Source organism: Ochotona princeps, chromosome 15 (genome assembly GCF_030435755.1).
Source record: "Ochotona princeps isolate mOchPri1 chromosome 15, mOchPri1.hap1, whole genome shotgun sequence".
Lineage (NCBI taxonomy): Eukaryota > Metazoa > Chordata > Mammalia > Lagomorpha > Ochotonidae > Ochotona > Ochotona princeps.
Genome location: NC_080846.1, coordinates 4320117 through 4348112, shown reverse-complemented (window position 1 = coordinate 4348112; position 27996 = coordinate 4320117). Strand labels below are relative to the sequence as shown.

The window sequence follows — 27996 nt, the reverse complement described above, 5'->3', positions numbered from 1 at the left end:
GCTTTGGCGCCCCTTGGAAGACCCCGCCTCCACCGTGATGCGTAGCGCTCCTCAGGACACGCCCCCTGGCCGCAGGCTTTTAAGAGGCCCGGCGGCACGTCACTTTCACGCGACCTCATCTTTGTCAGTGCACAAAATGGCGCCTTACAGCCTCCTGGTGACCCGGCTGCAGGTGAGAGCACACAGGGCCCTCCGGGTGTCCAGGGGCGGGGTGCCTGCACGGTGCCTGCAGGGGTGGGCGAGGCCAGGCGAGGCGGGCGCGCGTTAGGGCTGGCTCTCCCGCTCAGCCGTGTGGGTTGCGGGCCCGCTCCTCCAGTGCCCTAGGTCAAGGCGTCCCCGGCTGTCAGGTCTCACAGCCCCGGTCAGCGGCGGCGTGATGTCCAGGCAGAGGCAGCCCTGTGAGAAGTAGAGACACCTCGTCCCCTGGGGTAAGGACAGCAGCCCTCGCATGCAGAGGGTGTCCCTTCGCTTCTCAAGGTTAGGGCAAGGTGACTAGGGGGCGCGGCGCCGGTGCAGCCCGCAGTGGACACTGGCTGGTCCGGACTGACAGCGGAGGTCTGTCACCTTTGCACCAGGCACGTGTCATCACGCCTCCCGTAGTTGGATTCCTGAGAGTGCAGTGAGTTAACCTCCGTTGGGATGCGGGTGGCAGCTCCTGCCCTGCGTCCTCGGGGTGCAGTGCCCTCGGCCCTGGCCCTGCTGCCCCTCTCTGTTCTTGCTCCGCCCGCCACGCCGGGCTTCCTGAGCCCCAGTGGGAGTGTTAACATTTGCGAGACTGCAGAAGGCAGGCTGTGAGCTCGCATTTAGTTGCTTTTTCAAGTCCTAGCTGGAAGGATCTTGAGGTGGCACACTTTTGACCTTGACCACTGCGCGGTGTCCCAGCGGGCCAGGGGACTTGCCTCTGCCAGATGTTGTGCCCAGTCCTAACCCCGACAATCCCAGTTAGGGGAGATATTCAGCAAGGCCACGCCCAAACGCATATTATGTTCATAAAAAAGGCGAAGCAAGTGCCTGCGGATATTTCCTCCCAAAGTTTCACTGTCCACTTAGTGCGCCTTCTTGGGATCCAAAATAGCACAGTGTGGGTTGTGGAATAAAGAAGTTGTGACCTCAGGCGACCTCATGTTACTTTTCATCACTTTTAAACCGTGTGGTTCAAAGTAAAATTAAGGAACCTTCTGTTCTCAAATTCTGAGTCGGGGCGAGAGCTTGGTGTGAATTATTCCCTCAGATCTTTGACCCTCCAGCTTAATGAAGTGGAAAAAGTCCTGTAAGTGAATGGTATCAAGCAAGTTTTTAAAAAAATATTTATTTCTGATTTTTAAAAAAATTTTTTTTTGTTTTTTTTTTTTAAAGATTTATTCATTTTATTACAGCCAGATATACACAGAGGAGGAGAGACAGAGAGGAAGATCTTCCATACAATGATTCACTCCCCAAGTGAGCCGCAACGGGCCGATGCATGCCGATCCGAAGCCGGGAACCAGGAACCTCTTCCGGGTCTCCCACGCGGGTGCAGGGTCCCAATGCATTGGGCCATCCTCAACTGCTTTCCCAGGCCACAAGCAGGGAGCTGGATGGGAAGTGGAGCTGCCAGGATTAGAACCGGCGCACATAGGGGATCCCAGGGCTTTCAAGGCGAGGACTTTAGCCGCTAGGCCACGCCACCGGACCCTAAAAAAATTTTTTAGATTGCTTTTTTTTTTTTTTTTTTTTTAAAGATTTATTCGTTTTATTACAGCCAGATATACACAGAGGAGGAGAGACAGAGAGGAAAATCTTCCGTCCGATGATTCACTCCCCAAGTGAGCCGCAACGGGCCGGTGCGCGCCGATCCGATGCCGGGAACCAGGAACCTCTTCCGGGTCTCCCACTTGGGTGCAGGGTCCCAATGCATTGGGCTGTCCTCTCCTGCTTTCCCAGGCCACAAGCAGGGAGCTGGATGGGAAGTGGAGCTGCCGGGATTAGAACCGGAGCCCATATGGGATCCCGGGGCGTTCAAGGCGAGGACTTTAGCCGCTAGGCCACGGCCGCCGGGCCCTAAATTGCTTTTTAAAATATATTTTTATTTTGAGTTTTGAATTATGTGGTACAATTTGATATAGGCTGGGATTTCCCCCCCCAAAATTCCCACCCCTGACAGATTTTCCTCATTTTACTACAATGGTGTTGTCCTTCATAAGGAATCATAATTCTTTCAGTGTCTTATTTGAGCGTACCCCGACATTGCTGGTACTGACAATGTCAGACATTCCCGCATCCCATTGTCCACACATGTCCAACAGTTTTTTTGGGAATTCATCTTTCGTCTGGAAGCAGAGATGCATGTTCCATTATACCCCCACATCTGTATATGATAGACCCCACTATACATTTCCATAATATTTCTGATTTTTTTAAAAGATATATTTTTTATCGGAAAGGCAGATTTAGAGAAAGAAGGGGAGAGCCGCTGGTTCACTCCCCAAATGGCCACAGCAGCTGGAGCTTTACCGATTTGAAGCTAGGAGCCAGAAGCCTCCTCCAGGTCTCCCATGCGGATGCAGGGTCCCAAGGCTTTGGGCCGCCCTTGACTGCCTTCCCAGGCCACAAGCAGGGATGGGAAGTGGGGCTACCGGGATTAGAACTGCCACTGTGATGTGAGATGTCAGCAAAATGGTTTCCTAAATTGCTAAGCTTCGGAGATGGGACCCATATCTCATTTTTTTGAAGTGAAAAATTACCTGGGATGTGATTTCTGGTCTACCTGCATCCCTCGAACCTGGGTTCCTGTGAAGTGGTGAGCAATGATGAAGAGCCCAAGACCTCAGGGCCGGAGTTAGGGCAGGAGGACAGTCAGAAGTCTCCCTCCTGGTCGGTTGATTCAGCTCAGATGAACATTCCAGGACCTTCTGGAAGCCTGGCTGACGCAGCTGTAACCAGCTAACACTTCAGTCCGAGAGCACTTTGGATCATCCTCTTCTATGTTCACATAGGTGAAGGCTGCCACCATAGCAGTCACGTTGGCACAACATCGTCCGTGCAGTTAGCTCATTCCTTCACGCCTCGTGTGTTTCCGGAGCACTTGCTGCTGGCTTCAAATAGGGTGGTAAGCAACAGGAAGTCAGTGCTTGGATCTTCCACTGTATTCCGTGATCTGAAAGACACAGTGACACAGACAGATCTTCCGTCTGTTGGTTACTTTTCCAGATGTCCACAGCAGCTGGGGCTGGGTCGGGCAAAACTAGCAGCCAGGAACTCTTATCTGGGATTCCCATGCGGCTGGCAAAAAGCCAAGTGCTTAGACAGCATCTGCTGCCTCTCAAGCCCTCAGCAGGACGCTGGATCGGAAACGGAAGGGTTGGGATTGACCCCGCACTCTGATGTGGGAGTTTCAAGTGGCAGCGTAACTCACTTTAGCCCTCTGTGCCTCAACAGCCACCCCTTCCTCGGTGTTCCAGTGCGTTATACCACAGGAGGCCTTGGGGACAACAGATAGTCAGGAACCGGGCTACTGCTCAGCACCCAGGGGAGCTGACACGCACCTTTCCGTGTGCCACTGATGGCTTGACACCGTGGGGTGGGGCAGATCTGGTAGCAGTGTGTCCCACATGGGACCATGGACTCCCACCCGACTGCCCAGCTTCGAATCCCTGCCCTTTGTTCTTAGCATTTATTTACTTATTTGAAAGGCAGATGACAGCAGAGAGAAGGGATTCAAACAGGGACTCTGATGTGAAATGTAAGATAGTAATAGCAGGGCCGGCACGATAACCTAGCAGCTAAAGTCCTCGACTTGAACACACTGGCATCCAGTATGGGTGCTGGTTCTAATCCTGGCAGCCCTGCTTCCCATCCAGCTCCCTGCTTGTGGCCTGGGAAAGCAGTCGAGGACGGCTCAAAGCCCTAGGACCATGCACCCACGTTGGAGACCAGGAAGAAGTTCCTGGCTCCTGGCTTCAGATAGGCTCAGCTCCACCCATTGCGGCCTGCTTGAGAAGTGCATCAGTGGATGGAAGATCTTCCTCTCTGTCTCTCCTCCCCTCTGTATATCTGACTTTGCAATAAAAACAAATCTTAAAACAAATGCTGCCTGGCACACAGTGTAGCATCATTACAATTGCCTAGGCCTTATTGCTGCTTGTTGTTAGCAAGCATCTGCGTATTTCTGATTTCCAAGCCTGAGGCCTTAACAGCTGGCCATTGTCGCTTCCTCTTGGCTTCAAGATGCAGCTTGTGAACCAGAGAACCATGCTTCATTGAAAGTTTATTATTGTTTGGTCACCTACTCCCAGATACTAAGATCAGAAACAAAGTGAAGAAAATGGAAGGTGAGAATTGTTTCTTTTTAAAGATTTATTTTATTTGAAAGTCAGATATACAGAGAGAGGAGAGACAGAGGAAGTTTCATTGATTCACTCCCCCTGTGGCCACAACCACTGGAATTGTGCCTATCTGAAGCCAGCAGCCCAGAGCCTCTTACCGGACTCCCACGCGGGTGCAGGGTCCCAAGGCTTTGGGCCGTCCTCGACTGCTTTCCCAGGCCACAAGCAGGAGCTGGATGGGAAGCGGGGCTGCCAGGACTTGAACTGGTGCTTTGCTCTGGATTTCCCTTTGCAAAGCTGCAGAATGCTTGGCTTTGCAGCTCCTGAACAGCGTGGAGAGTCCTTGCATGGGGTTCATCCTGCGAGCCTTGCCCTGGGATGGGAGGCGGGGCTGGGCTTCTGCCTCTGCTGTGCAGCCATGGGCACAGCCTGCATGCTCCCCTTAAAGCACGCACCGCACCTGTTGCCTCGTGGGGTACTAGCGGGATCGTGGCTTTAAAGTGGTTGGTGTGGACCTGGTGCAGATCTATGCGCCTGGAGACTAGGAGTCCTCAGCCCCTGCGGCCAGCGTGTCTTCCCTCAGGAAGTTGTTTGGTTTTTCCCAAATCGCCTTAGATCCCAGAGATGCAACAATTGTTCCAGAAAGCGTTCTCCTACAGCTCTCAGAGAGCTGGGGGAAAAAGTCTATCAGTTCTGGGGATCTGTGCCTGCCCCGGGTGGCCACCTGACCTCTGTGCCCCTTTTCTGCTCTCCAAGCTGAAGGGCAAGGTGAGCTGGGGGAGTGAGCCTCAGGACCACATTGACTGTCCTTTCCTCCCTGGGTGAGTTTAGGCCCAGGGAGATGATTTCCGCTCCCACCCCATGGAAGCTAGGACCAGTTCTGACTGGGACCCTCGGTTCTGTGGGCATTTGTGAGAGCTGCTGAAAAGGCATCCAGTACCCTGATCTCACCCCCACCTGCCAACATACTCATGCAGAGGAGGGCCTGCAGCTGAGATGGTGTCACGTGGTGGGCGGGCAGCCTCTGTCACCTAGCCCGCCAGGGAGTGTGCCCACTGCTGCTGCCACGACACATGTTGGAGAGCTGGTGCAGGTCCAGAGGTAGGGACGAGCCATACCAGCTGCCATACACAGAGGGCATGGCCTGTGGCTCCCTTTGAAGAACTGGGTCTTGTTTTCTGAGCATTGCCCCATTTGTCCTTGACAACTCCCACGAAGCGGTTCTTCTTAGGCTGTTTTCATGATGATGAAACCGAGTCCCGGCAAGGTTACATCCCGGGAGTCACAGCGGGGCCTGGATGTGCATTTGTTCCCAGAACACAGACCCTGTGCCACTCACGGGGCCAGGCCCTTCTCCAGGGAGTGCAGTAGGCTGCTGGAGGGTGCAGCCTGGTTGGCTCCTGGCCACTGGTGGGGGGTAGGTCTCTTGGGGACTGTGATTGCCTCCTACCCCACATACCAGCAAGGCTTGCAGAGGCAGGGCAAGGTGTCCACAGAGTCAGCTTTAGCCTTGACCGTGGGTGAGGACCTGCCTGGCAGGGGTCAGCGCAGGCCTAGGATTTGTGTGCAGCTCACTGTGAAGGAGTCTGTGGTCCGTGGTCTGTGCTGCCGACGCCAGCAGCCAAAGGCGGGTCAACAGACGAGTGGGCTTTTTCCGCCTTCCTCAAAGGAGCCTCCTTGCTGCCTTTTTAAAACTGAGTTGGAGCGACCCCAAATCTTACTCCCTTCCCAACCTTCTGAAAAGGACTGCTTCACTTTTGTGCTTGCTGGTTGCATAGCAACCAAGGGAGCTGCTGCCTGCTGCCAGGGAGGGTCATTCGGCTTTGGGTTCTGAGGTGGAGGGCCAGGGCTGGCCTACCAGCAGTGGGAAGCCCTTCCGCCCCAACACTGGAAATGTTGTGTGGGAAGGTACCTGTCCTTAGGGAAGGGTGGTACCATGCACTCCTGCCTTGCCCACTGTGGCGCCCACACTAGGAGGGGCCAGGCAGTTAGTTGCTAAGGCTGCTGGGATAATGGTCAGAGGCACGAGGCGTCTGAGACTGTGAAGTGGACTGCTTCGGCAAGGGGTGTCCCCACCTTGCCCCACCTCACCCCATCTCGCCCCACCTCACCCCATCTCGCCCCACCTCGCAGGTGGCCTATATAGGCTGGCCAATGCTGTTGGGGCTTCCCATGCTGCCTTCGTGCCAAGGTGTGCTGAACTGGGGCTGGGGGCCTGCTCTGGGGTGATGTTCTGTGATGGCGAGGGCGTGGTGGGGGACAGCAGTGTAGAGGCGGACAGGCTTGTCCTGGTGGCAGCGTCTCACTCTCCCAGGAGGACTGAGTGATAGCACCTTGCCATGACGAGGTGCCCGCCGGGACACAGGCGTCACGTTCTCTGCGCCTCGCCCGTCTAGAGGCACACTGCCGTGGTGTCTGGCTCAACGTCCCCCTGCACTCACGTTGCGCTCGCTTGGGGAGTGAATCACTGGACAGAAGATCTTCCTCTGTCTCTCCTCCTCTCTGTATATCTGACTTTACAATAAAAATAAATCTTTTAAAGAAGGGAGAGAGAGAATCAAGACAGCGGTCTCACCCACTTTGCTCTAGTCCTTGACCCTTCACACTCTAATCAAATATGTAAAAATTATCAAAAATTAAATTTATACAACTAAAAAAAAAGATACCTCCTTTGATGCCAGCATCCCATGTAAGCACCGTTAAAGACCTAAGTGCTCCACTTCTTTTTTTTCTTTAAAGATTTATTTATTTTTTTTTACAAAGTCAGATATACAGAGAGGAGGAGAGACAGAGAGGAAGATCTTCCCTCCTTTGATTCACTCCCCAAGTGGCCATAGTGGCCGGAGCTGAGCCAGGAGCCAGGAGTCTCTTCCAGGTCTCCCACACAGGTGCAGGATCCCAAGGCTTTGAGCCGTCCTCCACTGCTTTCCCAGGTCACATGCAGGGAGCTGGATGGGAAGCGGGGTGTAGCCTCTGGCATTAGGACCAGCGCCCACATGGGATCCCAGTGGATGCAAGGTGAGGACTTTAGCCACTATACTGCTGTGCCAGGCCCAATGTTTTAAATCTTACAATCTGTACTGAACACATAAATAATAATACATCTATCTGCAACCATATGGGCAGCAATGAAGTGGGTGACAGGAGCTCAATGACTTATGCCATCTTCTGCTACTTTCCCAGGCACGTTAGCAGGGTACTGGATTAGAACTGGAGCAGCCAAGACTCAACTGGCGCCCACAGGGTATGCTGGCCTTACAGGCAGTGGCCTAACCTGTCACGCGACAATCCCAGCCCCCACTCTTCAGTCGTGAAGTGACTGCAGTGGTCAGCTTTGGGCCTCTGCCAAGCATGGAACTGGGGTCTCAACCCCCAGGCCAGCAGGGACCCAGTTACTTGAGCTGTCCTGTCACTGCTGCCTCTCAGGGTTATTAACAGGAAGCTGGGTTGGAAGCAGAGGGAGCATGGGATATTGGGCACTCTGGCTGGGAATGCGGTATCCCTACAGCAGTCTAGCGTGCTGCGCCTTAAAGCCTGCCATGGGTGTGGGGCAGAATGCCAGCGCTGCCATCCTCTGAAACCACTGGAGGATGGCATTGCACTTTGATCCGCCAGGAAGGCTTCCCTGAGTGCTCACTTGTGGGAGCATTGTGACGAGAGGGCTGCTTGGAGGAGGGAGAGCTGTTTGGAAATATAGACACTGTCCGCTGTCATAGGTATTGCCTAATTGTCTTTTTTTTTTAAAAAAAAAAAAAAGATTTATTTTATTTTTATTACAAAGTCAGATATACTGAGAGGAGGAGAGATAGAGAGGAAGTGGAGCTGCCAGGATTAGAACCAGCGGCCATATGGGATCAAGGCGAGGACCTTAGCCACTAGGCCACGCTGCTAAGCCCGCCTAATTGTCTTTGTACCAGAGCTAAGGAACACTGGTCGATCATTAACTCGTCTTGTTCATTACTCTCCTAAGGTTAAGTGAATCTGCTCTGTATTTAACCCTGCTTAGCAAGGAAGAACTAGTTGATAGAAGAAATGACCTTCTCCTTTTTAACTAATTATACTTATATTACTTGAAAGTCATTTATGTAGAGAGAGAGAAGCAGAGACAGTTGGTTCTGCTGGCTCACTCCTCAAATAGCTGCAAAGGCTTGAACTGGGCCAGTCTGAAGCCAGGGGCTTCTTTGGGGCTCCGACACGGGTGCCAGGGCCTAAGCTCTTGGGCCATTTTCCCTTTGTGTCAGGTGCATTAACGGAACTGCATCGAAAGTGGAGCATCTGGTACTCAAGTTGGTGCACATATGGGATGCTGACACTGTGGGTGGAATACTAGGTGGCTGTGCCACTGCGCCAGCCCCTGCTGCTTCCTCCCATACAACTGTGAAGTAGTCCTGGAGGAGCTGTGTGGGTCGCCTGAAGTCTCTGAGCCAGACCAGGATCTGTCTTGTTGGGACTAGTAGATTAGTGAGAGGTCAAGTTCTATTGGACTCCGACTCAGGCTGTGCTTAAGACGCTAGAGAAGCAGGTGACTACTGTGGTGGGGTGAACCCTGGGCCTGGGGAGCACTGCTGAGTGGTTAGTGCTAGAGTGTTAGTCTGACCAGATGAGTCTCCTTGGGAAGCTTAGCCTGGGAGGGGTGCCTTTGCATCATATCATGACCTGGATGGACAAGCTGGGGTTCATACCTGCGTGTGTGGCTGAGCCCCGGGAGGGCCTGTTGTGAGGACAAGGGGTGAATGACTAGGACTTCCACAGGCCACAGAAGGCTGGAGGCAGTGGGCAGGATCGGGCTGGACTGGTAAAACCACTGGTTCGCTGGAAGACAGGGCTGGAGACAGAACTGCCAAGCAATTGCAACGACCAGCATGTGCATAAGCTGATTGGGGCAGCGGACTCTGCCAAACCCTGTACTGCAAGCACACACAAGAATCGGGTCTGGGATCACCTCAGACAAAATTTCTTTGGAGATCCCTCCAACTGAATTGCTGATCTCAGAACCCCAACCATGAAGAGACTCTGTCAGCCAGTGGATTCTGAAGAGATTTCGTCATGCTTGGAACGATGAGATTGGCAGCAATTCAGAACAGTTGAGCTATCAAAACTGCTTGAGCAGGACCCTCCAGACAAGTGGGTCTGAGTTCTAGTTGTGCGAGGAACACAAGGGACTCGTGTGTGAGCCTACAGCTGCATGGTGGCGGTAAAGGCAGAACTCCACTCGATGTTTCTGGGATCTCACAAGGGTCCCCGAGAGAGAGAGGGTCAGCTGTCCAAGGTCACTCAGGCGGTAGGCAGCAGCCCCGATTTAATCCTGCACCTTCAGCTTTAGCCTGTGCGCCGGGCTGCCCGCAGCGTGTGTGCAAGCAAAGTGGTCAGAGCTGCCACCCAGTGGGTGGCAGGCAGCTCCACCCTAGGTTTGCATGGATGACGGCCGGGCGCTGTTTCATGACATAGTCTGTTGTCATGGTACCGATTCAGACAGTGACGTGGGGACAAGAGCCTGGGGCTGTGGGTTCAGCTCTGCCTCATGTGCCTTTTTGCTCAGCCATGTCTGTGCCTGTTTGGACAGGCAGCCCCAAGTGGCTGGAAGGAGAGGAACTCCTCCTCTCCGGCTGTCGTTTCTTTAGATCCCTTTATTCCCTGGTCTCGTTGCCCTGTGCAGACTGTCACCCACTCCTGTAAAATGAACTGTTACGCGGGCTGCTGTGCTGCTTCCGGTCAAGCTGCCGCCTGCAATGCCAAAATCCACCGTGGGAGCATTGGTACTACTTCTGATCCAGGTGCCTGCTAACATGCCTGGGAGACCTGAATGCAGTTCCTGGCTCTTGCCCCCAGCCTGGCCCACTCCTGGCGGCTGCAGCCCCTGGGGAGTGAACCAGCAGATATATATCTTCCTGACCTTCTACCTTTCAAATAAGTAGCTTAAAAACTAAAGTTAAGTGCTATGAATACATCCTAATAATGGCCCGCCTTCATGGCATGCCAAAGTGCCTGAAACAGAGACTTAAAACAACAGTTATTTCCCAGTTTCTGGCCAGAAATGTCTGTGTGACTGTCCCTGGCCAGGGGCCCTGCAGGAGGCTGCTGCAAGGTGTCGCTGCAGGGTCTGTAGGCTGGGTTGGGGATGGAGTGGTCCCTGGTGAGGAGGTCCCTGCCTGCCTCTGCACGCTGGTGCTGCTATTTGGCCTCTTCCTCTCTGGAGGGAGGGCTTGTCTCTCCCAGGACAGCGTCATTGCTTTGACAACATGGTGATTTTCTGCCCCCAGCAACCTGGGGACAGCAGGGAGCAGCTGTTTGGGGGGGACCCAGCCCCAGACAGCATGCTCCATGGACCCTCCGCGCCTTCTGCAGGTGGGAAGAAATGTATGGAGGGCCTGCCTCCCAAGGCCCCTCTAGGCGGCAAACATCTGTTGAATCTGATACACACCAGTTACTCTGTGTGTGGCCATAAATGAGGTGGAGGCTTGACCCGAGCCCTCCAGGAGCATCTGGTGTGGATGGGACCATAGCTGGACTTTAGCGGGTTTCAACTTGAGAACATTTAACCTTCCCAGTACCCTGTGTGGTTTTTGTTGTTGCTTTCTTTGTCTTTAGAGAGATGTCAGCTGTAAGAGAGGTACCTTTTTATTATTTGAAAGGCAGCAGAGAGAGATCTTCAATCTCTGGTGGCTCCAGTGGCTGGGGCTGGGCCAGGCACAAGCCAGGAACCTGGACCATCATCTTCGTCTCCCACATGGGTGCAGGAGCCCCAGCCCTTGGGCCATCCTCCACTGCTTTGCCAGGCCGTTAGCAAGAAGCTGGACCAGAAGTGGGGCAGCTGGGGCTCCAGCCAGCACCCATGTGGCATGCCAGTGCCACAGGCAGCAACTTTGCAGTGTATACCGCAGCGAGGGTCCACGCTGTGTGTGCTAAATCCACCCTTGCTCTCTCCTCTGGGATGCAGACAGTAGAGGGTTTCCTTAGGGTACTTCAGCTTACACGGTGCAGCTTGACTTGGAGCCTGGCAGTCGGACCTGGAGATATTTTACACTTGCTCCCGCCGCAGGCGCTCCTCCCTCTAGTTGCTGCATGACACTTGAATTCCTCAACTTCCCCCTCCCGCACTGACCTGTCCCTCGGCTGGGCTCTGCTCTGCATACTCCCCTGATGGTTGCTGTCTTCCTCCACGCAGAAGGCCCTGGGTGTGCGGCAGTACCATGTTGCCTCCGTCCTGTGCCAACGGGCCAAGGTGGCCATGAGCCACTTTGAGCCCAACGAGTACATCCGTTACGACCTGCTGGAGAAGAACATCAGCATTGTGCGCAAGCGGTAAGGCTGTGGGGCCCACGGGTGCTGGTGCTGGCTCCCAGGGGCGGGGCGCTTCCGCTGCCTGCTGAAGGGTGCTGGGAGATGGCACAGCTGCCGGGGATCAGAGGACAAAGGCTGCTGCCCAGAAAGAGCTTTCCGGATCAGCGGTGGGACCTTCACCCTCCCTGCCTGAGCTGTCAGAAGGCTCGCGAGGCAGGCGGGGGAAGAGGCACGGGCTGCTGACCTGGGCCAGCCCTCCCAGGAGCCACAGGCCTGTGCATCTCCTGTAGGGCGGGAGGTGTGGAGGAGGCCTGTGCATCTCCTGTAGGGCGGGAGGTGTGGAGGAGGGCTGGCCTGGGGCCCGAGAGAAGCAGGAGGTGCTGAGCCTGTCTGCTCCCTGCTGGGTGAGGTACTGCCTCCAGCAGGAAGAAGGTGCTGAGGAAGTGAGGCCCTGTGGTCTTGCACGCAGCCTGGGAGCCTTACAGACCACAGAGCTGTGTCCTCCTCGCTGGTGGCTTCTCCCAGCCGCCGTGGCCTGAGTGTTCCCATTCTGTAGCCACGGAGCAGGTGCAAATGCAGGAGCCCCTTCCTGAGGCCACTCGACACGTGAATGCTGGGACCCCACGCATGCTCCCACCACTGCCTTTCCTGGTGACTGTGATCCTCAGTTCTGTTCTCAGGATGGGGGCTGTCTTCACATCCCTCCACACTTCTCCCACCCAGGGGCCAGACGTGGAATGCCATTTGGGCCCTGATAAGGAGGGCCTCTGGGGCCCTGGAGAAGGAGGCCTGGGCTTGCTATGCCTGAGAGCGGACAGCCATGTAGTCTGAGGGGGTGCGAGCATGTGGTGCCAACCGGCAGACTTCAGGATGGCCAGGGTGCATCACCTGGTATTCAGGGGACCACCTAGGTAGCCTGGGAGAAGTGGGGGGCTGTCCCGTCTCCATGTCTGTGGGCTCTCCGTGGTCAGGGAGAAGCAGAGAGCCAAGATCAGACTCGAGCTGTGAGCTTCCTGCTGAGCGTGTTTCCTGGTGTTCCTTCATGAACTGAAGAGACAGGAGAGGAACTGTGTAGGTGCTGATTAGGTCACAGTAATTAATATGCTGGAAAAGCATACTTCCTGCGGCAAGGAGGAGCCCTGTCAGCTCTCCTACGTCCTCATTCACTTAGTCACTGGGTTGCCTGCAGTGCCTTGGGCTCTGCCGCGGCCGGAGGCGCCCCAGGGAGCAGCACCCACCTGCATTCCTGAGGTTCCTTCTCTCTGCCCGTCGTCAGCGCTGCCATGTGCACAGTGGGCAGAAGGGGGCCCTCTCCCCTGTCCCCCCAGGTTGAACCGGCCCCTGACCCTCTCAGAGAAGATCGTGTACGGGCACCTGGATGACCCAGCCGGCCAGGAGATCGAGCGGGGCAAGACATACCTGCGATTGCGGCCGGACCGCGTGGCCATGCAGGATGCCACAGCACAGATGGCCATGCTGCAGTTCATCAGCAGCGGGCTGCCCAAGGTGGCCGTGCCGTCCACCATCCACTGTGACCATCTGATCGAGGCTCAACTCGGCGGCGAGAAAGACCTGCGCCGGGCCAAGGTGTGTGGGCGCAGCTGGGACGTGGGCTGGGAGGCCAGGCTGTTGCTTCAGGCCTGCAGGACGTTCCCTCTGGGTGGTGTGTGTGTTAATGTATTTGTTTGAAAGGCAGAGTGAGGGAGAGATTTACATTCATTGGTTCTTTCTGTAAATACCTGCATTAGCCAGGGCCGGGTCAGACCAGTGCCAGGAGCAGAGAACCCAGTCCAGGTCCCTACTTGGTGACAGTTCTTAGACATGTGAGTGGCCACCTGCTGTCCCCGGGGTCTTTGTCGTCAGAGACCGAGTGGAGAGCAGAGCTAGGACTTGACCCAGGCACGCTGGAGCAGTCTAACCAGCCCTGGCCTTCATCAGTCGGGGGCGACATTGTGGCACGGGAAGTTAATTTAGCACTTGGCGATGTCAGCATTCACACCCCGGGCCCGGATGGCAGCGAAAGGCAGCCCAAGTCCTTGGACCCCTGCCAGCTGCGTGGGAGACCTGCATGGAGCTCCTGGCTCCTGGCTTCAGCCTGGCCAGTGGCTGACTATTAAGGGCGTTGGGGAAGAGAACCAGCGGCTGAAAGATAAGCCAAATCGTTCTCTTCCTTACCTTCAAGTAGGGGGGGAAATCTAGAAATACCATTTGCTTGTGTGGAGTTCTTTAAAAAGTACAGAGAGCCTTAAAAAAAGTTATTGTTAGCCTGGAGACCCTGGAGGTCTGTTTTCTGTTGATAGGATGAGGTGTAGCCACTGGGCTGTTACTGGGGACATGTGTGTGCTCATGTCTGCTCTCGGCAACCACGCAGCGCCACTGCCAGGACCCCCTGCAGTTACGAAAGGGTGTGCCCAGGGCTGAACCCTGATCCCAGGTCCCATGGTGGTACTCTCTTACTGGCCACCCCCCTTTGGGGCCCCTCTTTCCCAGTGGCCCTGGCTACGCCTGAGAATGCCCCCTTCAGTTCCTGTCCGTTCTCCTGGCTTCTCCTGATACCTTTGTGTGATTCTTGGCAACAACTGGCCTCCATCTCCCAGCCCTGGGCCTCTTCTCTCTCTACCCTTGCAGTGAGATGGACACTCTCCACGGTGGGGCCCTTGGCAGGAGCTGAATGCTGGCAGGGTCGTGGCTTGGCTGGCATGGAGCAGGGCGTGTGATTGGAAGTCCTTGGACTCCCAGGGTCAGTGAGGTTGGCAGGGACTCTCTGGCCCATGGGAAGCCCTCTGGGCAGCTTTCCCATTCAAGCCCTTTCTCATCAGCCTGGCCCACAAGCCCGGGACCCCTGGGTGCACAGCAATCTTTTCCACGCAGCCATGAGTTCTGCTTGCTGACCGCTAGTTTCTGTGTTAGCAGAAGTGCGGCTGAGATGTGCCTGGTCGTGCGTGGCCAGGAGCCTGGGTCCATGGCAGGGGCCACGTCCTTCAGGGGTTGGCCTCCCCTGGCTGTGCTGTGGCCAGGAGCCTGGGTGCACGGCGGGGCCACAGCCTTCGGGGGGCTGGCCTCCCCTGGCCCTCGGGTCTCAGAATCTACTTCCTAGGGAGAAGGCTCACAGACTGGGAGAGTTTCAGAGTGCTTTAACACCTCCCACTTCACGAGGACAACCTGAGCACTTGTTCTGTGCCAGGCTGAGTGCCAGGTAAACCCTCTCCTGGCTCTGTGTGTGTCACACAGTCCCCTTGGACAGAGGTCCCAGAGTTGGGGGGTATGTTAGGAAGGAAGGGGGCAAGACTTTGTGAGACTGTATAAGGAAGAGATCTAATTTAGATCTTTGAGAACGTGACATATGGAGGTTCTTCAGCAAATTTGTGGGGAAATGAACTTAAGTCATTTTGGGCCAGCGGAATGCACCGTGGCGCTGCCGGGCTGCCCGCTGTGAGGAGGTGGCATTGCTGTCCTCCCACACTCACCCTGCACCCCAGCACAGCCCCTTGCTTTCAGTACCAACCTCGCGGGGCACCGATTTGTAAAAGGCACAGCCAGCTTGCTCACAGCTAACCAGAGAGAGATCATTCAGGGCCCCTGGGCTGCGTGCACCTGGGGTGCGAGCCGGGCCTTGGAAGGCTGTTGGCCGGCCTGGAGCTCAGCGCAGAGGGTGCCACAGGGCTGGCAAGCTCAACTCCTGCTCCAGGGTCGGGGCCGGGCTCATTTCCTGACTCCTGCTTTGAGACGCTGGCATCCACCGTGTCCTTTCTCCTGTCCTGGGTCACTCTGTGTTGCCCCGAGACCAGGCTACGGCAGGGACAATTCCAGACCTGTACTCCTGGCTGGGAGCACACCCTTGGGTCTCTGAGGGAGCGTGTGGAAGGGGGCCCTGTGGATACACACTGTGTCACTAACACTCTGGTTAATGATTTGTCTTCATAGGACATAAACCAGGAAGTGTATAACTTCCTGGCAACTGCAGGTGCCAAGTATGGCGTGGGCTTCTGGAGGCCTGGGTCTGGGATCATCCACCAGGTAAGTTGGGTTCAGCTCTTCCCAGGGGCCTGGGAAGACAAGGGTGGGGAGGACAGCTCCGCTCTTAGGCACTGCCTCTTTTCAAACATTAGTTGTCACCATTTCAAGGTAGATGGTCTCATTCTCTGTGTGAGGAATTCAGATTCTCCTGACCCCCCAGATCAGTGAGGCAGCTCTTTCTGCGCCTTCTGCAAGCGTCCGCCAGCATGGAGACTCCTGCTGCAGTGGCATCATGGTGTTTTTTTGTGTGGTCTTTCAAGTGCAGGGTAGCTGACAGTCTGTGTGTCCAGGTGATTTGCTAGGACGCTAAGACATGGAGAGGCTCATCTACCTGACCAGGGATGCCACCTGCTAACTGTGGGGCAGGGCTGGTGCCCGGCAGTGTGACTGGAGCCAGGGCTGGTGCCAGGCGGTGTGGCTGGAGTGAGGGCTGGTGCCAGGCGGTGTGACCTGGAGCCCCAGGGCTGGTGCCAGGCGGTGTGATCTGGAGCCATTGCTGCTGCCAGGAGGTGTGGCTGGAGTGAGGGTTGCTCACATTCCTGTCCCTGCCACCACCACAGAGCTCTTGTCATCTCCTTGGGCTCCTTGGGACACCTTTCTGGCACTCGGCAGGGTGGAGGTGACTGTGACTGGGGCACATGTGACTGGGGCAGCCAGGAGTTCTCCCCCAAGGCTGGCTGTCCCTTTGGGTAGACAGTGTGGCCTGTGCAGGGCAGCTGTGTATTTCGGGGAAGGGGTACTTGACTTTCATGCGAGCTGGCCATTAGTGCTGTGTACCATCTGGCCATGTGTGACCCTCTCCTGCTGCTCTCCAAGGTGACCCTTCTCCCTGCCCCCATCCTGGCCCTGCTGCAGGCCTGGGTCTGGAGGAGCTGACTTAGCTGTAATCTGATCCGCCTGGGCTCTCAATTCCACCCTACCTGGAGCTGACCCTTGCTTGGAAGGGCTGCCTGGGCCTGGCAGGACACCCCTGCCTGTGGGCCAGAGCGCTCCCTGCAGCTAGCTTAGGGCTCATGTGAACCCCGCCTTGGGGTTCTAGAGGCACCCGTCAGGTGTCCCCCATGCCACCTCAGGGCAAACGCTGTGGACTTTTAGCCGCCTCCCGGGCCAAGCTTGGGCTGTGAGTGATAGCATGGCACCTCACAGCTGCCCTGGCCACTTGCTGGTCAACATGCACCTTTCAAGAAAAGATTCCCAGGGACCAGGGGCCTGCTGTGTGCATTCTACCCCGCTTTATATATGGTTTCTTTATTTTGGGCTCGGCGCAATGACTCGGTGGCTAATCCTCACTTTGCACATGCTGGGATCCCATATGGGTGCCAATTCATGTCTTGGCTGCTCCACTTCCCATCCAGCTCCCTGCTTGTGGCCTGGGAAAACAGTGGAGGACAGCCCAAAGCCTTGGGACCCTGCAACCATGTGGGAGACCCAGAAGAAGCTCCTGGCTTCATATCAGCTTAGCTCCAGCCATTGTAGTCACTTGGGGAGTAAACCAGTGGACTGGACATCTTTCTCTGTGTCTCTCTTCTCTGTAAAATATGCTTTTCCAATAAAAAATAAATCTTTTTTAAAAAATGGTTTATTTTACTTGAAAGAGTCACAGAGAGAGAGAGAGACAGAAATGAATCTTCCATCTGTTGGTTCACTCTCCAGATGGCCACTATGGCCAGACGTGTGCTGATCCAAAGCCCGGAGTTTCTTACAGATCTCCCACATGGGTGCAGGGTCCCAAGGAATCAGCCCATCCTCCACTGCTTTCCTAGGCCCTAGCAGGGAGCTGGATGGGAAGTGGAACAGCTGACGCTCGATCTGGTGCTCTTGTGGGACGCCAACACTGCAGGCAGAGCACTAGCGAGCTATGCCACCATCCCAGACCTTAGTTCTCTCCATCCACCTTGAATGCCCTGGTCCCTGTGGGCCTGGCTCACCCTCCTCTGTGAAGCCTTCCAGGCCTTCCCTGTTTCTAGCCTTGGGCTCCCTTTGTGATCCTGGATGGGACACCCTCATGTGTCCCCAGTAAATCCCAAGTGCCTTCTTCAGTGACCTGTGCTCTGTGGGACAGGGCTGTGGGTGGGGTGTGTGTGTAGATGGCTGACTTCAGGTTCAGGTTCTGTTAGGCCTCAGTCCAGCCTAACATCAGCTCCACCCTTCCCTTGGTCTCAGTCTGTCCTGGGGACGTCCCTGCTACAGCGGCCGTCCTCTTGACGCTGTCTGCCATCCTCAGGCCTGGCCCAAGCCCTGACTGAGCGAGGTCTTGAGGAGCCAAAGGGATTAAGCAGTCTGGCATCTTTGTGCTTGGCTGGGGTGCAGGAGGGCCAGAGAGGGGAGTTGGAGCAGTGAAAGCCATTCATGCCACCAGCTGGAATGCCACCGGTCTTACAACCCTTTGCATCCCCAAAAGACAAGGGTCCTGGGGCCTGGTTGAATGCCCTGGGCAGGTGCCTGCCCCGAGGGAGAGGCCCTGGGCTTCTGTGACTGGAGCCGCCACCCTCCAGTTAGGCCTAGTGACTCGGGTTCCGATCTCGCATGTTCTCTCCAGCATCCAGCCCCCTGGGCGCAATTCCTTCTGAAAGGAAATGTGGCGGTGTTGCAGGAGAGCACTTGCTCTAAAGTCAACTCTTGGGAGGAGGGCCAGGGGAGGGATGAACTCTCTAAGTCTGTATGATGGGGGAAGAATTGAATTAGTTAAATTTTGTGTGTACTGGCCCAGACACAATCCTGTGATTAGCGTATGCACTCCTGGGCATTGGGCTCAGGGCCTTTCTGAGAGCGTGTAACCCTGCAGAGCTGCCTGGGCGGTAAGTTGCTGACCACGCCCTTCTCATCCAAGGGTTTGGGGGGAATACCTCCACAGCTACCCACCCCTGCCTGAGGCCCTGCATGCTGAGAGCCGTGCCTTGCTGGAGAGACATGGAAGCTGGGCAAAGGACGAGGCAGGTGTCTGGTTCCCTCTGTCGTCCTCAGTCGCCTCCAGGGTGCTGGGGGACAGCACTGTGCTTCTGTCCTGTTCAGCATGTGTGCCCAGGAGGCTCACTGTACGCCTGGACAGGGTAGCAGATGGGCTGGTGCGTGGGGCGCACTCGTGTGTTTGCGTGCCTTGCTCCGGCTGCAAGGGCTGGGATGGAGCGGTGTTTCCGTGATGGGTGTGAGGAGGCATGTGGAGGCCGAGACCGAGCAACACTGACTCCGCCCTGGAGAAAGCCTGTGTAGGCCGGGGTTGCCTCACTGTCCTGCCAGGAGGAGTGCTGCTGGTTAGGTGTCCACGTCATCGCGGATGGCCTTACAGAGCCCTGTGGGCCTTTCTTCCATCTGCTGAGAGTCTCTAAGCTTCAGACCTTGGGTTCTTTTTCAGATCATTCTGGAAAACTATGCCTACCCCGGGGTTCTTCTGATTGGCACTGACTCCCACACCCCCAATGGCGGAGGCCTGGGGGGCGTCTGCATTGGCGTCGGGGGTGCTGATGCTGTCGACGTCATGGCTGGGATCCCCTGGGAGCTGAAGTGTCCCAAGGTGAGGGGCAAGAAGGTCTCATTTGGGCCTGGCCCAAAGGGGCGGTTGGTAGCGATGTTTAGAGACTGGGGGACTCGGAAGAAGCATGGGGCTAATTCAGACTGAGAGCTCCCGGGGTGACAGAACAGCCACGCCCCTGCCCTGCCTCCTGGATAGCACGTGGCTCTCCCCGGCAGGTGATCGGCGTGAAGCTGACCGGCTCCCTGTCTGGCTGGACCTCGCCTAAGGATGTGATTCTGAAGGTGGCAGGCATCCTGACGGTGAAAGGCGGCACGGGCGCCATCGTGGAGTACCACGGGCCCGGCGTGGACTCCATCTCCTGCACTGGTGAGGAGCGTGGCTGTGGCTGGAGCGCTGAATACCCTTCCCCGGGGTCAGACTTAGCGAGGGCCAGGGGAGAGGAGAGAGACGTGATCCGCTTCGCTGAAGATCCGTCCGACGGCCACGTAACTCCCTGTGGCCTCTCAGAGTGGGCACCAGGCCACCTTCGGCTGCATCCTGACCATGGCCCTGGGCCGCTGTGGGTGATCTAGAAGGACCCGGAGAGGACAGGAGTGGTGGGGCCAGCACCCCCCTCCTCCCCATCCAGGCAGCCCGGCCTCGGGAAGTTGTGGAGGTATGCAGTGGTCTCCATGCAGTTCAGATCTCCCAACTGCCTGCCTCAGCTCGCCAGCCCCGTTGCAGCCCTGCCGTGGGAAGTGGCTGACAGGCTTGTACCTGTGTCGCAGCGCCCCCAGGGGCAGGGCTTCTGACAGTGGTGGGACCTGCAGGAGCTGGCCAGTGTGCGCCACTCTTCCTGGGAGGCCTGTGACCTCGGTGTCGGAATCTGCCTCGTTGGCTGTGTGGCACCACCTTGAACGTGTCTGAGTCAGGTGCTGCACCTGTGAGGTGGACATGGGAGCCCAGGACACTGAGCTCTGTGGCCCTGCTGCCACCAGTTGGCCCTGTGGCTCAGCTCCCCAGCAGGGAGACATGTGTGCCCATCCCCTGCCAGCTGCTGTGCCAGCCCCACAGGCTCTGTTCCCCCACCTCCAGGCATGGCCACAATCTGCAACATGGGTGCCGAAATTGGGGCCACCACATCGGTGTTCCCCTACAACCACCGGATGAAGAAGTACTTGAGCAAGACTGGCCGGGCAGGTGAGTGGGCAGGGCCCCATGGTGTGGGTGCAGCTGGCATGGTGCCTGCCCACCTGCCTGGGACACAGCCCTGCACCTGCTTCAGGGCCAGAGCACCACCCCTGGAGTCTCCAGATTGGCACCAGGAGGTGTGATTTATTCCTGGTGGGCTGGTGTGACTCAGGTCTCGCCATAGACCCTGGTGGGTGACAAGCTTGGCAGAGTAGCTAATGGCTGTTCCCTCCTGGCCTGGTCCCTGGTGCGCCCTAGAGGAAGCTTGGGAAATGGCCTTGGTCTCTTCCATTTGGGGTTCCTGCCACAGGGAGGCAAGGAAGGAGTGGTCCCACTCACAGCTTGGCTGAGGGTCTGAGGCATGGAGCCTGCGCAGGGAGGTGAATGCAGCCCGCAGGGGGAGCGCAGAGCTTGGTGCCTCTTTCCAAGGAGGCCCATCACTCCTGCTTGGGCCCAGTGGCTTGGACTGAATGCCTGCTGGAAGCCCTCCTGCCCTGAACCTGGCTGTCGCTCCTCCGCCCCCACATTCCCAGCTCACGACTGCCTCACCCCGTGCTGAGTACCCAAGGGCAGACACAGGGTCTGTGCCCCATGTGCCCATCAGCTTCCAGGAGGTGGTGTCTGGCAGGAACCCCTTTGCTGGCTCAGGAATGCCTGGATGGCATCTTGGACCCTTTCTGACTCCCTGCCCAATGCCCACCCTGGTCATTCCAGACATCGCCAATCTAGCCGACGAGTTCAAGGATCACTTGGTGCCGGACCCTGGCTGCCATTATGACCAGCTGATTGAAATTAACCTCAGTGAGGTGTGTGTGTGGGAGTGTGGTTCCAGGGCTTTCTTTGGGGGACACTCCACGGTGGAGGCCTGCCTGCCTGCCCAGCAGGGCTGCAGGTCCTTGGCTCCACAGTGATCCCACAGACTGCTACGTGGACCAGGTGAGAGGGGAGTGGTGGCGTAGGGGAGATAGAGCCGAGGGGAGGGAGGCAGAACCCAGACAGGGCATGTCCTCATCCCGAGACCTGCGGGTCAGGAAGCAGGCCTCATCAGCCTGCGTGTCCACTGCACTGTGTGGACCCCACCTGAGGCAAACCTGAGGCAACTGTGTGCGCTGAGTGAGTCCACGCATGTGGTGTCAGCCGTAACCTCCAACCAGTGTTGGTGCCAGCATTTCTGTGAGTGGTTTGCATTTGTTGATGTAAGCATGGGGGTTTTTTTGGTTTGCCTCTTTTTTTCTAACAAAGATTATTTATTTGAGAAGCAAAGAGGCAGAGAGCTCTTCCACGCTCCGTGGTTCACTCCCCAGGTGCTCACGACAGCCAGGCTGGGTCAGGAATTCCATCCAGTTCCCATGTGGGTGGCAGGAACCCCCAAGTAGCTGGCCACCCAAATGTGCTATCAGGGAGCTGGATTGGAAGCCAACTAGCCAGGACTCAAACCAGGTGCTCCAGTGTGGGAGGTGGGCACCCTAGGTAGCAGCTGGCACTCTGCGCTACAACGCCTGTTCACTACTTCTAAGGAAGTATCTTAGCCTAATGACACTTTGTTTATTTGAGCAGAGCAAAACAAAAATGTGTGAAACAAGTAGTTCCCAGAACCACAGCAGATTCTGAGAGCTCGAGTCAGCACTGACTTGACAGCCTTTGTAGAAAAAACTTCTTAAGCGGGTACACTGTAGTGAGCCCTTCAGGTTGACGGGCTAATCATTCATGGCCAGGGCCTGGCATGATGGCCTAGCGGCTAAAGTCCGCACCTTGAATGCGCTGGGATCCCATATGGGCGCTGGTTCTAATCCCGGCAGCTCCACCCCCATCCAGCTCCCTGCTTGTGGCCTGGGAAAGCAGTTGAGGACAGCCCAAAGCCTCGGGACCCTGCACTCACATGGGAGACCCGGAAAGAAGTTCTTGGCTCCTGGCTTCGGATCTGCGCAGCACCGGCTGTTGCTGTCACTTGGGGAGTGAATCATTGTATGGAAGATCTTCCTCTCTGTCTCTCCTCCTCTCTGTATATCTGACTTTGCAATAAAAATAAATAAATCTTTTTTAAAAATCCACTCACGGCCAGCATGTAGCTGTGCAGCAGCGCACTCCGATTCTAAAGCAGCGGAGCGTGGAGGTGCATGGTCCCCAACCCCCTGTGCCTCGGTGCCTCCCAGCTGGGTGACCCTAAGCAGGACGTGGCCCTCCTGAGCCTGGGCTTCTTGTCTCCTGGCGCCTAAGTCCAGCCTGGGGGTGCCAAGGGGCACAGATGAAGAGCTGGCCGCCACCTCCAATAAGGCCCTGGTGAGACTGTGAACACCGGCCGCCTGCTCCACCCCACTCTAGACCCCTCTCGCACTCTGCTTCCTCAGCTGAAACCGCATATCAATGGGCCCTTCACCCCGGACCTGGCTCACCCTGTGGCGGAAGTGGGTGCTGTGGCAGAGAAAGAGGGCTGGCCTCTGGATATCCGAGTAGGTAAGTACACAGGTCTTGTGCCAGCCTGTCGGCCGTGCTTACTGCAGGCCCTGAGAAAGTGTGTTATTTTCAAAAGATTGCTTTGTAAGATTTATGTATTTGAAAGGGAGAGGAAAGGAGGGAGAGAGAGTGTGCACTTCTGCCCACTGGTTCAATCTCGAATGGCCCCAGTGGCCAAGCCAGGAGCCATGTGGGTGGCAAGCACCCAGGCCATCCTCCACTTGGCCCACACATTAGCAGGGAACTGGATCAGAGGTGGGACTTGAACCAGCACTCTAAGGGATGCTGGTGTCACCAGTGGTGGCTTACCGTGCTGTGCCACAACACTAGCTCCTTAAAAAGATTGTTACCCTGATTAGGAAACAATAATTTTAAAACTCCAGAATGTGTAGAAAGAGGGCACCTCCCGTGGTGCCCTCTCCCCATGATGACCACTGTTGACACGTCAGGGTGTGCGTGGCATTAGTATAGAACAAGGTTTACTCACCCTGTCTACCTGTGTCCAGGTCATGGTCAATGCCCTAGCACTTCCCCAGTGGCTGGGTCATGAGCAGCTTCTTGGGCAGCTCCTAACGTATCCGCCTCAGGAAACAGTCAGGCAAATCCTTTTTTGTTCAAGTCCAGGTGGTCTGAGGTCCACTGCCCCTTAATTCACTACCCATAATGCCCCAGGTCTCATCGGCAGCTGCACCAACTCAAGTTATGAGGACATGGGGCGCTCGGCGGCTGTGGCCAAGCAGGCGCTCGCCCACGGGCTCAAGTGCAAGTCGCTGTTCACCATCACGCCAGGCTCCGAGCAGATCCGCGCCACCATCGAGCGGGACGGCTATGTGAGTGCTCGCAGCCCCGCGCCCTGTTTCCCGCACTGCTGGGCGCCCCTCCTTCCCATCAGCACCTGCCTGGGCTGACAGTGCCTGCCTCCTCCTGCCCACTGCAGGCCCAGGTCCTGAGGGATGTGGGTGGCGTCGTCCTGGCCAACGCCTGCGGCCCCTGCATTGGCCAGTGGGACAGGTGAGAGGGGCCCTCTGGCGGGACAGCTATCCCTTCTGTGTCCGAGAAACGAAGTGGGGCGTTAGCAATGTGGAGAGCAGCAGCCTCGGCCCAAGGCCGCTGTTCCTGGCGCTGCTGGCCTCGGAGGGCCTGTGCAGGTGCCCCTGGATGCAGCTGGAAGGGGAGGCAGAGGCTCTGGGCTTGAAGCTGGGCTGGTAGACGTAGCTGGGAGCCTGAGCAAGCCACTGGAGGGGAGCCCCGTCCAGGACGCCCAGGCTCGACCTGGCTGTTGCCTGTGTGACACGGTCCCAGGCGAGGCTCCTGTTCACTGCTCTTTCCTGTCCCCGAGTGCCACACGCAAATCCTCAGGCCTAGGACAGGCCAGGTGTCCTTAACCATGACTTTGTGGCCCGGTAGGAAGGACATCAAGAAGGGAGAGAAGAACACCATTGTCACGTCATACAACAGGAACTTCACAGGCCGCAACGATGCCAACGCAGAGACCCACGCTTTTGTCACGTCCCCAGAGGTGAGGCTCCCTTGTGCAGCCTCAGGGCTTGCTGACCACACAGCGCTGCCCGGGGGTGGCCCAGGCAGGACTGAGAGCCGCAGGCCTTCCCACCCTGTCCCTCGTGCTCCGGCTGGGAGGTGTATACCTAGTAGTCAGGCACAGGGACAGTTCCAGCCCTGCCCGTCACAGTGACCACATGTGCTTGGCCAGCGCGCTGAGCACCAGACCCAGGATCTAGAGGGGTCAGAGCCGCGCCACCAGTCAGGCCTCAGACATGAAGGGCGATCCAGAGAGGCTGTGTGCGCAGCTGCTGGAGAGCCCTGCTTGCTCGGAAGCCAACATTTAGTTGGCCTTTAGGGCCAGGAATTGTTTTCAAAAGGCCTCGTGGCTGTGGCACTGCCAGCTCTGTGCCCAGCCAGCACTGCCCTTGCCTGGGGCTCCAGGAATGCTTTGTGGAGGGGCGAATGTCCCCTCGGTTTTCAGTGTGCTGTCCACGTGGAACCAACCGCAGCAGCCCTTCCCTGCCAGGCCTGCGATGGGACAAAACGACGCTGCAGGCCCAGTGACCTCAGCTCCCAGCAACAGTCCAGCCACTCGGGCTTCCCGGGAGGCCACAGAGGTCACCCGGCTTTCAGCCTCACAGACTGGCCTTGCACTGGGCAGGGGAGCACCATGTGGTATTGGATGCTAACTACTGCACCGGCCACCACCATTCCAGATTGTCACCGCCCTGGCCATCGCGGGAACCCTCAAGTTCAACCCAGAGACCGATTTCCTGATGGGCAAGGATGGCAAGAAGTTCAAGCTGGAGGCCCCAGACGCAGATGAGCTTCCCCGCGCGGTGAGCTGGTGCTGCCACCTGCTCTGTGCCCTTCCGTGGGCCTGCCTCTACCCAGGGCCGTGGCCAGGAGAGCAAAGCTGCTGTGCCCCGAGAGGGAGGGCTGGGCACATGTGGGGAGGGAGGACCTGCCCGCAGCATCCCTGTCCCGTGCTGTAGGAGTTCGACCCTGGGCAGGACACCTACCAGCATCCCCCGAAGGACAGCAGTGGGCAGCGCGTGGACGTGAGCCCCACCAGCCAGCGCCTGCAGCTGCTCGAGCCTTTTGACAAGTGGGATGGCCAGGACCTGGAAGACCTGCAGATCCTCATCAAGGTCAGGGCCCCTTCCTGCCTGGAGGGCGGCGGCCGAGGGGAAGGCTGGAGCGGGGGGATCGGGCAGCTGGGTGTGCCTCCTCCACAGCCTGCTGGGCAGAGCTGGACACATGGCCAGCCGTCCAGGCCCAGGCCCTGCCACAGCGGTGGATGCTGTGTGGGCCAGACCCCCACACACAGGCAGGATGTATCCACTTTGGAAACTGAGCAGGTCTCATACCCCTATCCGCCTTGTACGTCTACTAAGGGTTTGTGGGCCTGACAGATGGTCACAGTCGGTCACTGGGGGACCTAGCAGGCCCCCAGGATTGTGTGAGTCTAGCTTAATTGGCCAAGCTTCTGGTTTGGGCTTCTCTGAGCTGGACAAGGCTGAAAGGTGAGCAAGCAGCTGCCCTGTTCAGCCTGCCCCCTTATAGTGGTTGATCCTGGAGGCCACAGACAGGCAGGGGGCAGGGAGGTTATGCCCTCATTGCCCGGTGACTAAATCCTGTCCAGGCCTGGGCCTCTGACTGCCTCTGGAAGGCGGCATCTCTCCCATCATGCATGGCCTGACCCTGACCACCATCCCCTCTGTTCTCTCCCTCAAGGTCAAAGGGAAGTGCACCACTGACCACATTTCAGCTGCTGGCCCATGGCTCAAGTTCCGTGGGCACCTAGACAACATCTCCAACAACCTGCTCATTGGGGCCATCAACATTGAGAATGGCAAAGCCAACTCAGTCCGCAATGCCGTCACCCAGGAGTTTGGCCCTGTCCCCGACACTGCCCGCTACTACAAGGTATGTCCATCAGTGGGGACAGGCACAGGGAAGCATGGGGGGTGGAGGCCTGGGCCCAGGGAGTGGGGCTCAGCTCAAGTGCATGGAGCAAGTGCAGGGTGGCCCTACCTGGGAGGACCTGCAGGAGGCATCTGGCCCAAGAGGGCTAAGACCCCACGATACAGGAGATGGCAGCCAGGGAGGAAGGGGCCCCAGGAGCCCCAGGAGCAGAGGGCGAGTTCATGGTCAGGCTGAGAGCCGGGGAAAGTGCAGGGTGAAGCCATGGGCAGACCCTGAGCTCGAGGCAGATTCCTTGTTTGGGAAAGTTACAGAAGCATGACTGAGCCCATGTTGTGACGTGGCAGGACGGAAGGGGTGCTCCATGCAGGAGCCTCCCCGTACCTCGCTGTTCTGCAGACAGCAGTCCCAGAACTCACCCAGCACACTCCACTGCCCTGGACTCTGCTCCTGCCCTGTGGGCCTCCCCCACCTCCCTGCTGAGCCCCAACAAGTGGGCCACCTCTTCCGGGCCCGTCCACTCTGCCTCTTCCCTCTGGTCTCGTTCGCTGCCAGCGAGAGGGACTGGGGCTGCCTGGGCCAGTGCCTCCGTCATGGGCACACTGTCGCCTGTCTGCAGAAACATGGCATCAGGTGGGTGGTGATTGGCGATGAGAACTACGGCGAGGGCTCAAGCCGGGAGCATGCAGCGCTGGAGCCGCGCCACCTGGGAGGCCGGGCCATCATCACCAAGAGCTTTGCCAGGATCCACGGTGAGTGGGCAGACTCCAGACCCACCCCTCGCCAGGATCCAGGCTACTCACGTTGCTGGTGGCCAGGCTGGACCCGGAGCCTATCCCAGCTCACAGGCCTGTGTCCACTCCAGTCCTCAGCTCGGCCCACAGCTCCCGTCCCAGACATGAGTTAGAACTGAGACCCAGGAGGCGGTGTTGTGCACCGGCCAGGCAGCAGGACCAGGGGTCTCCCAGCTTTTGGAGCTGGTGGGCTCCCTGGACAGGTAAGGGGGTAGGCCTCACTCCATGGACCTGTACTGCACCTTCCAGAAACCAACCTGAAGAAACAGGGCCTGCTGCCCCTCACCTTCGCTGACCCTGCTGACTACAACAAGATCCACCCTGTGGACAAACTGACCATTCAGGGTCTAAAGGACTTCGCCCCGGGCAAGGTCAGCGGGCTGGGGCGTCCTTGGGCAGGTGAAGGGGTGCATGCCTCACTTCCCCTCCTCTCCGCCCCTTGGTGGGCATGGCCCGGGTTGGAGCACAGTGGTGCAGTCCTCTGGGCCCCCGACAGTGCCCACCCACACCTGTCCCCTACCTTGCAGCCCCTCAAGTGCATCATCAAGCACCCCAATGGGACCCAGGAGACCATCCTCCTGAACCACACCTTCAATGAGACCCAGATTGAATGGTTCCGCGCTGGCAGCGCCCTCAACAGAATGAAGGAACTACAGCAGTAAGGCCACACCCGGCCTGGGCTCCTGCGTCGCATGCCCGTGTGTGCCACCAGAGCTGGATCGGATCTGTCCAGGCCACAGCTTCCCGCCCTCTGGAGTGACAGACACTTCCTGCCTGCCCCTCAGCCTGCACCGTGACCCGCAGCCGAGGGGCTCCTGCAGCCCCAGCCCTGCCTCCCTGTGTCAGTCCGGTTCCCATCTTGAGCAGGCCCCGGTGACTATTTATTTTTGAGGACAACACTCCCATCTAAAGTTTTTATTCTGCCTGATCATTTCACTGGTGGCTGAAGAGTTTAGAGCCTTTTGTTTCTGCAAGGGAAATAAGAATTGACGTTAGTGACGTGTGTGTGAGTGGTTGGTGTCTGCGCTATAAGTTGTTCGTGGGGAGGGTCAGAGAATGGTCCTCTTGGCCACAG

General features: G+C 57.2%; 1 protein-coding gene across 1 annotated transcript; it reads left to right on the top strand.

Annotated features, from left to right (window-relative positions):
- Nucleotides 1–27: 27 nt before the first annotated feature.
- On the top strand, nt 28–27920 carry ACO2 (aconitase 2). The gene is made up of 18 exons (XM_004589471.2): nt 28–172; nt 11470–11606; nt 12914–13172; nt 15510–15602; nt 18955–19113; nt 19290–19440; nt 20149–20253; nt 20959–21050; nt 22593–22698; nt 23371–23528; nt 23636–23709; nt 24106–24217; nt 24918–25040; nt 25197–25352; nt 25939–26130; nt 26747–26879; nt 27171–27292; nt 27449–27920. Exons 1-18 carry the CDS (start codon nt 38–40, stop codon nt 27581–27583), a joined length of 2442 nt encoding a protein of 813 aa, XP_004589528.2. The 5' UTR covers nt 28–37; the 3' UTR covers nt 27584–27920.
- The last annotated feature ends 76 nt before the right edge of the window (nt 27921–27996 follow it).

Excerpts from the sequence above, each read along its gene's own strand:
- ACO2 (XM_004589471.2), top strand. The coding sequence starts at position 38 with ATGCGTAGCGCTCCTCAGGACACGCCCCCTGGCCGCAGGCTTTTAAGA. Across the intron at positions 173-11,469 it reads TCCTGGTGACCCGGCTGCAG|AAGGCCCTGGGTGTGCGGCA; the intron begins GTGAGAGCACAC and ends TCCTCCACGCAG. Across the intron at positions 25,353-25,938 it reads ACCTGCAGATCCTCATCAAG|GTCAAAGGGAAGTGCACCAC; the intron begins GTCAGGGCCCCT and ends CTCTCCCTCAAG.